General features: G+C 32.2%; 1 protein-coding gene and 1 non-coding gene across 2 annotated transcripts in view; one reads left to right on the top strand and one right to left on the bottom strand.

Annotated features, from left to right (window-relative positions):
- Positions 1 to 11,257, bottom strand: part of Smp_196110 (ceramidase) — a gene marked incomplete at its 5' end in the record, with an annotated part of 17,266 nt that extends 6,009 nt beyond the window's left edge. Inside the window, 4 exons of the mRNA XM_018789273.1 lie at positions 1,272 to 1,605; positions 2,443 to 2,660; positions 8,165 to 8,214; positions 11,137 to 11,257. Coding sequence (XP_018654733.1) covers positions 1,272 to 1,605; positions 2,443 to 2,660; positions 8,165 to 8,214; positions 11,137 to 11,257 — 723 coding nt within the window. The remainder of the gene's footprint in view (positions 1 to 1,271; positions 1,606 to 2,442; positions 2,661 to 8,164; positions 8,215 to 11,136) is intronic.
- Smp_tRNA_01834_Gln_TTG.1.1 lies at positions 5,103 to 5,169 on the top strand. The gene has a single exon. It is a non-coding gene (tRNA).
- Positions 11,258 to 14,813: the final 3,556 nt, after the last annotated feature.

The raw sequence follows: 14,813 nt of genomic DNA, 5'->3' as shown, positions 1-14,813 counted from the left end.
CGTTAAGCAAAAGGTAGTATTTGGTTAGTGATGGTAATTGTTTCCAAAGACTTTCCGTCCGAAGAAAAAGTTTGCACCAGATACAATACGCTATCATCTTCACAAGCACGCTGAGGCTTCACTAAGTTCGGGGATCGACCTCAGAGAAGCTGTTAAAAAGCCAGATGACGAAGAACTGAATGATTGGATTGCAGTTCATGGTGAATTGAAATATTGATTGTTATCTTCCCAGTTGTTGATTTTTATAACCGCATCAATCTCATTTATGGGACTATATGTGATCGGTGCACTGTGCAGACATGCCCCACAATGTCTGGAGGCAAAAAGTTTGAATATCATTGGCGCGATAATATACATTATAAAAAGCCTACTCCACTACCAGCGCCCAAATATATTGATGAGTTGATGGACTGGGTTGATGCACAAATAAACATCTACTTGATTTCTGTATACCAAGATGGAAGCAGCGATTAGGTAACTAATTTAATTATATATCTAATGACTAGGTGTATTGATTTTTTTGTACATTATGATTAATATCAATATGAAACTTTAAATTATTTACTACTGAGATCTTTCAGCCTAAAGGTCTGCAGTTTGAATACGGATAAAACAGAGAATTTCAGAGATAATGACTTGACAATATTACGCAAGTATGATAAGAAGGATTAAAGTGAGGGAATACGGATTACTTTGTTATTCTTGATTGATCATTATTCATTATCTGGTAATAATTTCAGCCGTCTTATCTTGATTAAATTTTTTTACATATAGATTACAGTTCTGATTCAGTTGGTCAGCAATTGGCAAGACTTTAATTTACGGATGACCCGTGAGCAACGCTAAAATAACTTTGGAATGTCCGCCTACTTATAAGGGTTGAATGAGAATTATATATTAGTGTGAGGAATCAGGATTTACAGTTAAATGCTAGGTTTAGGGATTAGATTTAATGTTTTTATCATGAAGTGACATCAGATATAATACCAAAATGGTATTTAGCCAAATGAGTGAACGAATTTCGCACTAGAATCCAAGATCTGCTATCTTAAGTGTGATTGGTTCTTTTATAAATTATAGTCTCACCCAGTGATTCTATATTCTATTAACTGTGTTGTTTAGAGGTCCAAGTTGAGGTTATGTCAACGAACTATCAAGTAGATCATTCCAATACTTCTAGTTGTTCATGAAGTTATATATATATGTATATATATATATATATATGCTAAGGAAATATGAAGAATTTCCTACAAATCCCATATAAAACTTACATTAATCAAAGCCAAAGAGAAGACAATTAAACCAAGTATTGGATGTATATAATATGGATATGCTGTTGCTTGTGAATAGCCTTCACAATAGATAAAAATCAAAATTATACTAATACACGTTAAACCGACACATATGCCTTGCAGTATTCTATGTGATTGAAACCAGACACGTTCACCTAATAGACCAGAATTAGGCCATACATCTTTGTAATAACGAGCTAGTATAATACCAATACTAGCGCATAACACCCAAGCTAATACCATAAGACATCCATGAGTTTTAGCTATTGCAGAACCACGACCAATTATGCCTGTCATACTTCCGTAAATAGGTCTGATAAAAAGGTAGAAAACAATGGATTAAAAAGAAATAAATAGATCTAACAGTGAATTAATAATTACAAAATTATAGTAAATTTAATGAAAACAGATGGATAACAGTTGGTAATCAGTGTTGATTGTGCTCTATTGGTAAAGTTAAAGGATACAGCCTTGATATTTTGTATGTTCAGTGTTTATAAAGGAGAAGGGCTTTAAACTTTATTTAAATATACGCATACCTAATTACTTAAATACGTAACATTAGGTGGGACATGAGTAGGATAGACAGAAGTTGATGGTTAGTGAGTGGAGATATGATATTTATATATAAATCTGTCAAACTGTCTTTTCTAAAAAGATCCTAACGTAATAGGAATAATTAACCAATTATTTACTTTATCCTCCTTACTTGCCAATAACAACACACTTGGTTTAGGTTTTGTTTTTATGATATGAAGTTTCAAAATGGTAGTAACATTGTTCCTGCTCACGACAATTCGGAATCATTAGTTTCTGAATAAATTGTAGATAGTATTTTTTGTAATTCATCAGCGTGAAGTCGTCTATTACCTTCACTTAAACAGATTAGGGATTTATGTAACTTCATTCTTTCGCTTACCTATTTAAACTTATGTAATTCAGTACACAACGGTCAGAAACGTTATCATTAAGCTATCTCAATTACAAACGATCAATCAGATACATTTTTTCATTCACTTTACAATAAATAATTCCAGAACTTTTGCTATGAATTTGCAAGAAAACTAATATATTTTAACAATTTTTATTTTTGTAGAGAAAAAAAGCCTACAGCAAAAGTTTGAAAAGGAGAATAAGCATAATTACTTACGAAGTAATGACAACCGGACGTTGAGACACCGATTCTCCACCAGCGAAAGGACGACCGAATCCGTCTTTTTTACGTTCAACACCACGAGTAACAATCAAATGGTATGCATTCGGTGATGTTAAATCCATTAATTGATGAACTGTATCCAGTGGTCGAACACGTCGTCTAAAACGACATTGTAATGTACCATCCATTGCATTAAATGTACCACCTAAATTCTCACCGTCTGTTATTAATAATTCCTATGAATAATAATAATAAATGAGCTCGAATAGATCTGATAAATTGAAAAATGTTGAACAAAAAAAAACAATTTTATGAGAATTTGAGTATCTATAACCTATGTTTTTTAATAAATAAATCAAAGTCAGATTAGACAATATTCATGCAAACTATGTTTTTATCTTTTTCGAAAAACTTTACTTCTTAGCAGAATAGATTCTTGATTACTACTTGCTTGAGACTAGATCAAAATGAACGCACAACTTGGTTCATTCTTCAACCAATCAACGCTAGCGGATAGACTGAGGAGATACTAGAGTATTCCTGTGTATGTCATATATGTATGTTGACATTTTACCACATTACACTTTGTTGTTCGAATTTTTGGGATGTATTTTCCTTTACTTCCAATTTGTGTTCTGATTTAGAACTAGTCGAATGAAATAATGTATCCAAAGAGCACTAGATAGTAGATATTTTCAAAAACCCAGGAATCCATTACCCCTCAAGAGTTACAAACTCCTTTAACAGCCGATTCAATCAGAAAACTACAAATGAGAATATTATAATCAGAAGAATAATTCACGTATAAATAGATAAAAGAAGGAAGATGTAAACTATTTCAAACATTGAGAAATTGCCTCACACTACATAAACAACCGAATTAACGGAATGCAATAAAATTAAATCTAAGAGGGAGGAAAGTAGATTCTAAGAGCATGGTTTGTAAAAGAAACACAAAAAAAACAAGCTTAAATAAAGAATAGCAAGTCATTGTGTTATTATCAAACTATAAGTGATTTTAGATTAAATCCCTGAGTGAAAATCACACCCTCTCTAACCATTCATTTTGGTCGTCTTAAGAACCATAATTAGGGTGTTTCTAACACTTCAATGTAGGTGTCAAAAAACGCAAGCCATTTGGAATAAGTGGGATACATTAGGTTGACGACTCTGAAGTTTACTCCTTTTAAGCTTTACTTGAAGATTAACGTCGAGGCAGACAGTACCCAGATGTTCATCAGTCAATTTAATTATGCATTAATAAATCATTCAGTGATTACTTAAAATTTCAACCTTGTTCAATATTTATACATACTGGGAAGATACAAATCCATATCGTCAATAAGATCCTGAAAAAAAGTTGGTTGAATATCATACAAATAGTGCACTGTCATTATTACAGGCGTAGTGTTTCCCATGGGATGCACACACAAGAAACATTACTTGAATGTTCATCAATGAGGCAATCAACTTTGGTAACTGCATTGAATATGTCTATCAATACATCCGAAAAAGATTATTTTGATCCTTTATTTAGATATTCATTGAAATAAACAAAATTCAGCTATGGATTTCCTAAACTTAGGAATGTAATTTTGCATTCAGAAATGATAAAATACAATCATTACTTTTTATATCCAACTAATCGATTGTTGTCGTTACTGTTTTCGTCTCCAAGACCTGGTTATGAACATGCACCTTTCTTACGAAAACTTTATAACACATGATTTACGTATGGTTTTAGTTGTTTAGATGCATTTTTGTGTGAAATATTTTGCAGTTACACGAAGCAAATGAGGGGAAATCAGGGTGTAGTGAACGACAACACAAGTGCGGGGACAACCAAATGTATTTAAACATGAAATTACAGTCTCTTAGTAAAATCTGAGAACCATATAATAAACAATTCATTTGCAAAATGTCAATCAATTGTCTCAGACTTGACTGTTCCTTAATCTCCACGCCAATCACTCTCTGTTCTCGTTCTCTTCTCTTCGATTTTCTTAACCTTCTGTCGTCAGGCATTTCACTTTTGATTGGTGATACATACTACTTATATCTGTCGACATCAGTAGCACACACCACAATGGCACCTACAGAAAAACCAACTCGCATTTGTACAGCTAAAAAAGGACTATATTGAGATTAGTAACATTTGTTTGCTATGCACTAACTTAATTTTATGTCGTAGATTGCATACATACATTAAGTTACTGATTAATTAACATAAAGTACTATCCAGTTCAATTTATTTAAATTTGACTATTCATAAGTTTAAGTAAAACATGTAAAAACTCGAAATTAACTTAGTATTGTTTGTTTGAATCTTTCCATTGATGTTTAGGACTGCAACTGGTCAGTCTCTAATTGGCATATGTGCATACTGTGAGTATTGCCTCGATATGGTCTAAATTCACAAGCATGATAAGCAAAGATGGATAGTGGCTAGCAGTGGAATCCAGGATGCGCGTTTCGTCCTATTCGGGACTCGTCAGCTGGATGTACCTGCATCTCAGAGTTGATGTTCATCATCAGCTACAGAACAATTTAAAACCAGAAAATCCAGAATAGTTGTTACATCTGATTGTAAATCACCTCATAATTGTCGAATTAAGAACTTAAATTATTGTAACAATTTGTAAGCAAAGATGGACTCAGTAGCTGAGTGGATAATGCGATGGCGTTTGAAGCGAACGGTACTGGGTTCGAGTCCCAGAGTGAACATCAACTCTGAGATGCAGGTACATCCAGCCGACGAGTCCCAAATAGGACGAAACGCGCGTCCTGGATTCCACTGCTAGCCATTATCCATCTTTGCCTACCATGTAAAAACTCGGTTTATTTAGATTAAGTTCTGGACTCATTTCTGATGTTTAATAAGTTCACACCTGTCTATCTACATCTTCTTCCTTGCATCGAGCCATACCAGTCTTTATTCCGATATAACACTCGCTAAAACATCATGATATACAAGTCACATCTGACATCAGTCATTTACATATTTATGTACGAACACTGTTTCAAATTTATGACTAGTTAGCTGGCTATAATAACGTCCTCTTCGCCCCAAAAACAAGCAGTATAATGAGAGGAGGATGAGTTCACCTATGTACACTTATTTTTTCGCTAAATACTGGGCAATAACATCTACATATACAAAGTCATAACAGCAAAGAATAAGTAATTTATAGACTATGCCTATTCATTTGATAACATCTAAGAAATAAAAAAATTCATGTATCTGGAAAACAAAATTACAGAGAAAGTGTATTTATCCATCTTGTAGACAAAAACACCAAGGAATGAAAAAAGGAGTTTAGAATAGAAAGCAATCTGTGAGAAAATAACACTCCAGGGACATTGAAAATGTATGAGGATGATAGCTTTCCTTATGACATAAATTATCTCCATGAATATATCTCCAGCAGCTCCTAATTTATTTTATTTTAGGCTATTATGATTAGGCTATATGATTCAATAACTTAAAAAATCAATATTGGTTGAAACCCGTTTGTTGTAGCTTGTACGTAGCAATTTGACTACTGTTCGTTTGTTGTTAAAGAAAACCAATAAGTTTGATATCTAACTAGTTTTACAATTCCTGAGAATTGAAATATTAGTTTTCTCATTCAGTGAACACATATTGGCTGATCAGACTACTCGTGAATTCACATAACAGGTGGAACCCAGGTATCTCTAGGTCTTAGTCTTATAGTAAGTCAAGATATCATTCAGTAACTGACTCCAGAATTCAATATCCATTTAATTTATTTGGTTGACTGTAAAAGAGTGCAACCTATACTCATGAAATCCACCTCAGAATTTTGATAACACGATGAAAACTTCTAGAACTCAAGAATTAGTACAAAAGGAGCAACAGTACCGGAAATTTAGCACTAATTTTGTTTATTTTTTTTTTTTGACGAAAACTATGTCTCAAAACTTTAAGATATAGTACAAGCTACTAATATCATTTATATCATAGGGGTCTTTGATGCTCTATGTTCTATTTCTGTATCTCTAGGGAAATTATTCGTAAACAAAATTATCCCCACCCCCAGAGTGCATTTGTGTACTTAATGTCCAATCCATTTTATTCATCTTTTGCATTTGTAACTTTGTATCTAACGTGGATCGATAAAGAAAAACAGAAAAAGTAGAAACTTTTCCATATTTCTTTTTAATTTGAATAGAGATGTAGGTCAAGGTATTCTTCAAAACAAAATTGGTTAGTTTATTTATGTATGTGTGGTTATATACACACGTACATAAACATTTACCAACATCCATATGGTGTAATACTTTGTAAAACAATCATTTCACTGTGCTAATAAGGTGTAGCAACTTGAACCAATGTACACATGTACCAGATTCTACGTTGCTGATGACTGACTAACTGACTGCCAAAGATAAAAAAAACACTATAAATAAGTAAAATTCCAAAAATAATTATATATATATATATATATATATATAATTGTGGGCTGACAAAATGTGTTATCTAGTAGTCCTTCTACATAAATAATTTACACAATTGAATAAAAGTGTATAGGCGTATACATGTACATATAAGTACACAGCTTACCACGTAAATCGGTTTATATTATACTAAGAAAAATCTTTGTTTTAGTGGGAGAGAGGAAAGATCTACTTCTAACTGTTATATAATCAAGCAGCAACTAAGTACAGTAGCGATCGTGAAATTATTTTTTTAATAATAAACAAATAAGCAAAATGTTTACAGTAAAAAGAATAAAGTGTAGTTATGTAATAAAATAAGTGGAACAAGTTTTTTTCTATTCTCTCTATTAGTTGGTAAGCATATAGATACATAACCGGAAAAGTGTGAATAAAATTCTGAATCTTAGCCAAATTTTTTTCCTGAAAACGATAAAAAAAATTTAAAAGTATATATCAAGAGTTTTTTTTTCTTGACTATAAGCAACAACGAAATTTGACATCAGGAATTATTTAGTCATTTCCAGGAAAAAAATTGTATAAATTGAGAAGTTATTTAGCAAGAGGTTTTATGTATCGATTTTTGAAACATTTCATATGTGAAAGCTAGTAGTATTAAACTGTGACGACGAAGTGGGCCATGGAAAGTTTAAACCTCCAACTAGAAGATACAATAAACAATTTTGGGTTTAATACTTTGCATTTGTTTATGTAAGTCACCTATTAATGTTTTCACAAGCCAATAAGATAATCAAAATTTACTTATTTCAAAGGAATATCAGGACTAAACTTGAGTTACAGAATTTAAATAAAAATTCTACTGAAACGTCATAAACTACCTTCTTTCATACTTCTACTTATTGTAATCATTTTTGTTTACGTGTACATTTTCATCTGTTTTGTTATGGACAGAAATGAGTTAACTTTTGAGCATGGATAAGTTACATATTTTTCAATCTCAATTACTGGTAATTTTGTTAATTGTGTTTACTGTTAGCAGATATTTCTCTGTTATTAACAACATTCAAGTAATTATTACTAATTACATTGAACAATATAGTTTTACACTATCGACAAGAAATAAATGATCAAGAAAGATTAACATTTTCTAAAGTTTGACTAGGATTATGCCTGTTACCCTTCGTGGAAGAGCAAAGGCCGCACAACAGCATCATTCTCCATCCAACCATGTCCTACCCAATCCTTTCCAGTTCTTTCCAGTTGTTATTCATTCTTTTCATATCTGCCTCGAATCCACCACAGTATTTGTTGATGATTGATAATAACAACCAACAACCCCATCGTCACCCTATATTGTGAAATCAAAATGGAAAAGATTATCCAAGCGAAAAATATGATTTGATTTAACAAGATTTAATGATAAATTATAATCTTTTTTGATAACTTATTATTAAATATTTTTGTAAATAACCATAAACACGAACTGAAAAGACTACACATGGAGGCTTAAAGACCAATCAAAATCGGTTTACTAGCCAATTTTACTGCGAAACAATCATGTAATTGTTATATCCAAATTCACCAGTTTATGAACATGAAGTTAATTAATCGATTTGAGTGACTATGTTTAAATGACGAACATGTGCGGACCTCAAAATGAACTACCAACTTTTATGCTAATTACTAAACCTTGAGAATTCAGATAAATTAAAAATATATGGTTAAAATGTAATAAAACTCAGATGAGTACAGTAACTTAGCATCAAATCATTTTCAAACGTAGATGTTTTTTATCAGTTGTAAAATCAAAGTATGTTCCGCGTCGAAAAGATCATTTTAATGGTTGTAGATACAGTAGATCGTTGTATAGAGTTGTAAATATTTTCTAAATAACTTTAGAAAGCTCCCACATTTTTTTGCGTGTACACTGGTTGATAGGCTAACAAAATACTGTTTACAGGTAACAATACTTTGGTGATCATATGTATGTTATTTATCCAGTGCATCCACTAACACAATAATTCACTGGGATATCATATTGAAACAAACATCGAAAAAGAAAATACTTAATCAGTTATCAATATTTTTTGGGATTCAAGGAAAAACAGTTACAGTTATTACATTGGGACCTATCGGTTTGACAGTGCAAAATACTTTATAAATCCATACATATCATCTAGTGTGCTTTATCGTAATTATTCCAATGAATGGCATTGTTGTTATAGTACTTCTTTCGACTTGTATTACCAATTTTGGTTATTTTACAAACAATTATTTTTAAATAGAAGCTTTCAACTATTTAGTCAAAATTATTTCAATCTTATCTACTGTTAGTCCAAAATTCAGATCATGTAATAATAATCACGCGATTTATTACCTAGGTTCTGGATGCTGAGATGTACCGAAATGATTATATACATGCTATCTACACCTATGTCCCAAAACAGTATCTTTCTTAAGAGATCAAGCTTACTTTTGACTTATTAGAAGGAATAAACAATTAATTATTCAGTGTAATGAGAACTAAGTTATCTAACATGTATAAATATTCCAAGAGTATAAGCGACAGTGATCTGCGACTGAAAACTAACATAAAGTTTCGAGATAGGACGAGAAATGAGTGCCAATAGCAATGATTTCAATATTATAGTAATGACGTTCTCGTTGCGGGAATTTTAGATATTTTATTCATTTTACTTAAATTCTGGTATCAGCATTTTTTATGTATTTTAATAAGCTATCCTATGCATCCCAGTAAATTCACATTGTCCTTTTCCGAAAATTATGATTTCTAATTTCTGCAGAATAATTTTTTCTGGCTAGCGCTTTTTAGCGAGTTGGTTTTCTACGGAATGGGGTCGCTAACCTCATGCCCAACCCTCCGCCTTTACCCGGGCTTGGGACCGGCAGTAGCTCCTGGAGGAGCTACAGGCGGAGTTGGGTGATTTCCTCAATATGGAAATCACCCAACTGCGTCACAAGACGAGCCCTCACATGGAATCCTGAAGGCCTAAGGAGAAGAGGAAGACCAAAGAACTTATTACGCCGAGAAATGGAGACAGACATGAGAAGAATGAACAGGAACTGGATAGAACTAGAAAGGGAGGCCCAGGACAGAGTGGGTTGAAGTTGGTCGGCGGCCTATGCTCCATTGGGAGTAACAGGCGTAAGTAATTTCTGCAGAACATCCCTACTAAAGTCACGTAACAGAATAGTCAGTGTTATAGTGATATAAAATACGAAAATTTTTCACCAACCGCCTGAGATGTACGCTATGACAATAAGACCAAGATTTAGAGTAATAGCTTGGGAACAGCTTTATTGAAATTTATTATAGGTCATATTACTTAACCTTTTCAATCACAGATTATGATTACAGCTTAGGCTCCAACGATGAAGTCTACACTTGTCAACACTGCTTAAGCAAATAGCTGGTGATTTAGTGTATTAAAACTATGTTTTCGTTCACCTGACCTTTATATTTTCTTAACTTATTTATAAGCAAGCGCACAAACACCGGAGGGACTAAGGAGATAAACACAATAGTCAGTAGATGAAACCCGTTGTTCAATTATTGAGCAAACAATTTTCTTTCAACTACCTAGAAAATGTTCACCGCAACAACGCGTAGTAAAGAACTTAATAAATTATGCGAATTATGAGATTACATAAGTGTTTACCTTATTTATATTGTTTTAACAAATCACCTAGTTTGAATGGTATCTTAGTCAATTGATATGAGAATTATTCATCCAAAAAAGCTTCGATGTCAAATTTTAGGCACATAGCATGCAAATACACAACAAGAAGTAAGCATTGTTTATCTAATTTGAATGACACAAATCAACCGTTGAAAAGGTTAATGGAATGATTATTGATCATACTGTTTGAGAAAACAATTTAGAAGAAAAACTTTTCGCATTTAATTTGTAATTTTCAATCAGGAAATACGAATGACAAAGTTTTTACATCTTTCAAATTATTCTTTTTTGGATCAATAACTGGGTTTAGATTAAATTCCCCGCCTACGTGACAAACGTAGCTCGGTGAAATACACTTTACAACACTGGTATGTAATAAATTTTTCTGCAATTTGTATGTACAACCAATCAGCATACAGTAAAAGTGCACACACATATGCACCAAATAAAAAACAGTAGTAGGATAACCAATAGTATTTTAGAAAAGACAAGTATTGATTTCTGTTGATAGTTTTTACGTGATATTGGCAAGTACTTTTTGGCAGAATTTTTTTGTTTCGTTACTTACGTAGGCGTTTGTAAGCACGCCAGTGATTCTCCTTTGAATGTATAACAGCAATTTGATCAGTTTCAAAGTATTTACATTGAAAGTTCCATGAGAAACTGAAACAGTCGTATTGAGTTTTCATCTGGAAGGACTTCAGTCTTCCTATTGCTTTCACATACAACTCTTGTATATTGAAACACTACAACTCCATTCTTCTCATAATTAGACCCCGTTATTTATGACTGGCTTGGAGGTGGGATACAACAGTAGATAACTGAACACAATTACTTTTATACCATCGTTGTTTACTGTCGAATTAAAAAAACACATCTACGTAATCTCTAGTGGTTGTTTGACTTAAATCGGTTAGAGTTTAAAAAATCACCCTTTTACTCAACAGTGTATGTCAACTGATTAGTCATGTGACAATAATACGTATTATTCAATATGGTGATTATTAAAAGTTTGTAAGTGCTTATTCTCATTACGAAAATTAACGTTAGGAATTATAAGCTAGCTAAAAACTACAAAAGTAATAGTTCTTTTACTGTTCAGGGATTTGTCTTGATAACTTTGTTTTTCAGTGTTAATGCGGTGTAGCAACTTGAGCCGATGCACATTTGTGTTAGGTTTTACGTTGTATATGACTGACCCATTGAGTGAAAGTCATAACTCTGAAGACTTAAGAATATTCTGAGTCAGATCTTACATAAAACTAGGTTAGCAATTTATCACGTTTATGAATATTATTTTTCATATTTGAACAAGAGGGAAAGAATAGATCATAAAAAGTTCCATTCATTGACATCTTGCTGATATTTGACATCAAGCTGATCTGCAAGTGGGATTTAAAGCTATTTGTGAAACTAATCCAATCTACTGTACCCTTCAAAACTTCGCCTTCTGACTACAGCGTAAATTATAAGAGATTCATTTGAATATAGTTAACCTATGTGATCAGAAGTCTACACAACCTTGATTTTTAACCCTGATCCCATACGCCTAAGCAAAAGAAACTTTCGAAATATTGCTTAACGTATCCATTTTTCCAATACACTCGTTTAAAGTGTTTTGCTTCTTCATATTCTTTTGAAAACAGTTTTACAAGTTAACTACTTGATCAAATTTTTCATCTTCTTTTACTAATCACTATTAAGTATGTACTCTAGTAGTATGCTACGAAATTCTTAGTTCCTTTTTTAAATTTTAACTGTTAATTAACAACTTCATCGAAAATCTTAGATATGAAACGACTAGTCAGTAGTAACTACGTAGTACCCTGTTTGTCATAAGGTCGGATGGTCTTTGGTTATGTTATGTGTCGTCGTGAATGGTAACCACATTGAGCAACTCCATACAAAAAAGAAACAGCCATCTAATAATACTTGCTGATTTCTAATGATGTGTTGAGATTTAACTTTGATTTAAATAAGCTTTATAAAAACAGCTCAAATTAATGTAATACAAATCTTCCCGACAAACTTATCACAACTAGTATTGTATAATATTACACTCTGTTTTCTTGAAAACTACAACACCGTTAGTGTACATCCATGATGGTTGAAGGGTATTGCGAAGAAATATTGCTTAGCTAAGCTTGTATTGTTTCGCTATAAATCGTTTTGAGATATCTAATACAAATGATAATGATAGTAATCCGTTGTTAAAAAGGCTTTTGTCAATTTGAAACAACAAGAGTGTTAATAACAATGATATAAACAAACAAAGAGGGAAATTTACTAATAACAACAGGGATAAGTAACCGACTACAGGAGATGAAGACAACACGAAAATTAGTAGGTAGTAGGTATGATGTAAATTTTTAAGTCTCACATCTGTAACCTGAACAACTTAATGCATAATAATAGTAGCAGTAACACTAATTATTAATAATAATGGTAACAACAGGTACTATTTACTTAATTTAAACGATTGTACTTGTGAGTGAAAAACACACAAAAATGCAGTCTAAAAACAAGTTTATAAGTTGGTCAACGATGTATGAGTAATACTTAGTAGATGAAGACTCATTATCTTTTTACTGATATGCTTGTCCCGAAAGGTTTAATAGAGTTCGAATAAATGACATACCTACTGAAAATCAGAGGACTAGACATATAGAGGTGTGATACACTTAGTTAACATAATTTATGTATGACATTTGATGGGATGTAACAGATGTATCTCCCATTTTATGTGTTAGGACATAATTACTGACATGTTTATATTTAATAAATCTACTTAAATGCAAATGTTAAACGAATGACTCTGTAAAATTGTTATTTTAATAAAGTGAGTTAATTGTGAGCATTTTGTGGGAAAAACTATTATTAGTTAATAATGGAATGAGTGACTTTGAATACTGACATGCTTTTTCCTCTATCTAGAAAATAACAGTATTAACGCACAAAACATGGAAAAATAACATGAAATAATATTACTGTCTTCATTTTTTTCGAATACGAAAACTGTACAAATATTTTTAACAAATAAGAACACATGGGAATTGGTCAAACAAATGTAAATGTTTCGATGATACAAAGCCTTACGACAACACAAGTACTGTAATTCAGTTTTGATTGTTGAGAGAGGTAGTCTAATGATTAAAATGTTTGAATTACAACATTTAGGTTCATGTTTCCACCCTTACTCCATATCCACTTCAGTTTGGATGGTCGGATAGTGTCAATAGTACACACTAAAAGATGTGGCTGAGTCAACTACACTAAACTGTACGCAGTGGTTAAGCCAAATTGTTTTCATAATGAAAAAAGCACGTGCATAGAAGAGTCAGTTGTTTATTTGTAAACAGAACTTACTTTATATTGATTTAACTAAATTTCACATACGGTCCTAGGAAAAAGTTTAGAACATTTCCATCATATACCATCAACATGCTTTCAAAGAGTGTGAGTTAGAATTCTCAATCTTACTTATTTCAAATTCATTTCATCTGAAAATCTGACAAACGTAAATATATGTGGTATCGCGTGCTGTCAAGCCAACATAGCTTATTCTAGCTTCTAAACAGGCCAACTTATTCACCTTTCTTAAGTCCCATTTTGACCTTGTTAATCATTCGCTTATTAATCCTAAGTGTTTTTATATGACTATGTGCGTGTACTGCTTACCCTATTTATCACATATCTGTAACTTATTTTTAGTCTGACTATAAATATGGATTAACGCTTGATTAGATCGGGTTGGCTTACATTGCCTTCTCCAACGCGCGTCATTTCGCTTTGCTCTTAACTCTTTACTTCGTTTCTCCGATAGATTGTCTGTTCAGACCAACGATTGTATGAAATATACGCATTCAAACATCATTCTCGTATTTGACTTATTCAATTCCGTTATTCACTAACGCGAGTTAAGTCAATAACAATATGCGAGGATTGGCGGAGTTTATATTTTAACAGCAATCAATAAATAACAATCTGAAACAATGAAATTGGAGACAGATTAAGGGCCATTAAATATCTAATATTTAACCCGATTTTTTAATTGAAATCATTCACTTGTCTCTATAGTAAGGAACAAACAATTTAGATTTCACATGGTTCTTAGTTTATGTCATAACCTATAGTAAGCAGCAAGTTTTAATTTGTAACAATCACTACAAGAGCTACGTAATGTTATGTGGAAATAAACAGAGAAACGAAGAAATATACTTTGAAACAAACAAACAAACTATAGGA

This window comes from Schistosoma mansoni, chromosome W (genome assembly GCF_000237925.1).
Source record: "Schistosoma mansoni strain Puerto Rico chromosome W, complete genome".
NCBI lineage: Eukaryota > Metazoa > Platyhelminthes > Trematoda > Strigeidida > Schistosomatidae > Schistosoma > Schistosoma mansoni.
The sequence above is the reverse complement of the archived record's forward strand: the minus strand, read 5'-3'. Positions and strand labels throughout refer to the sequence as shown.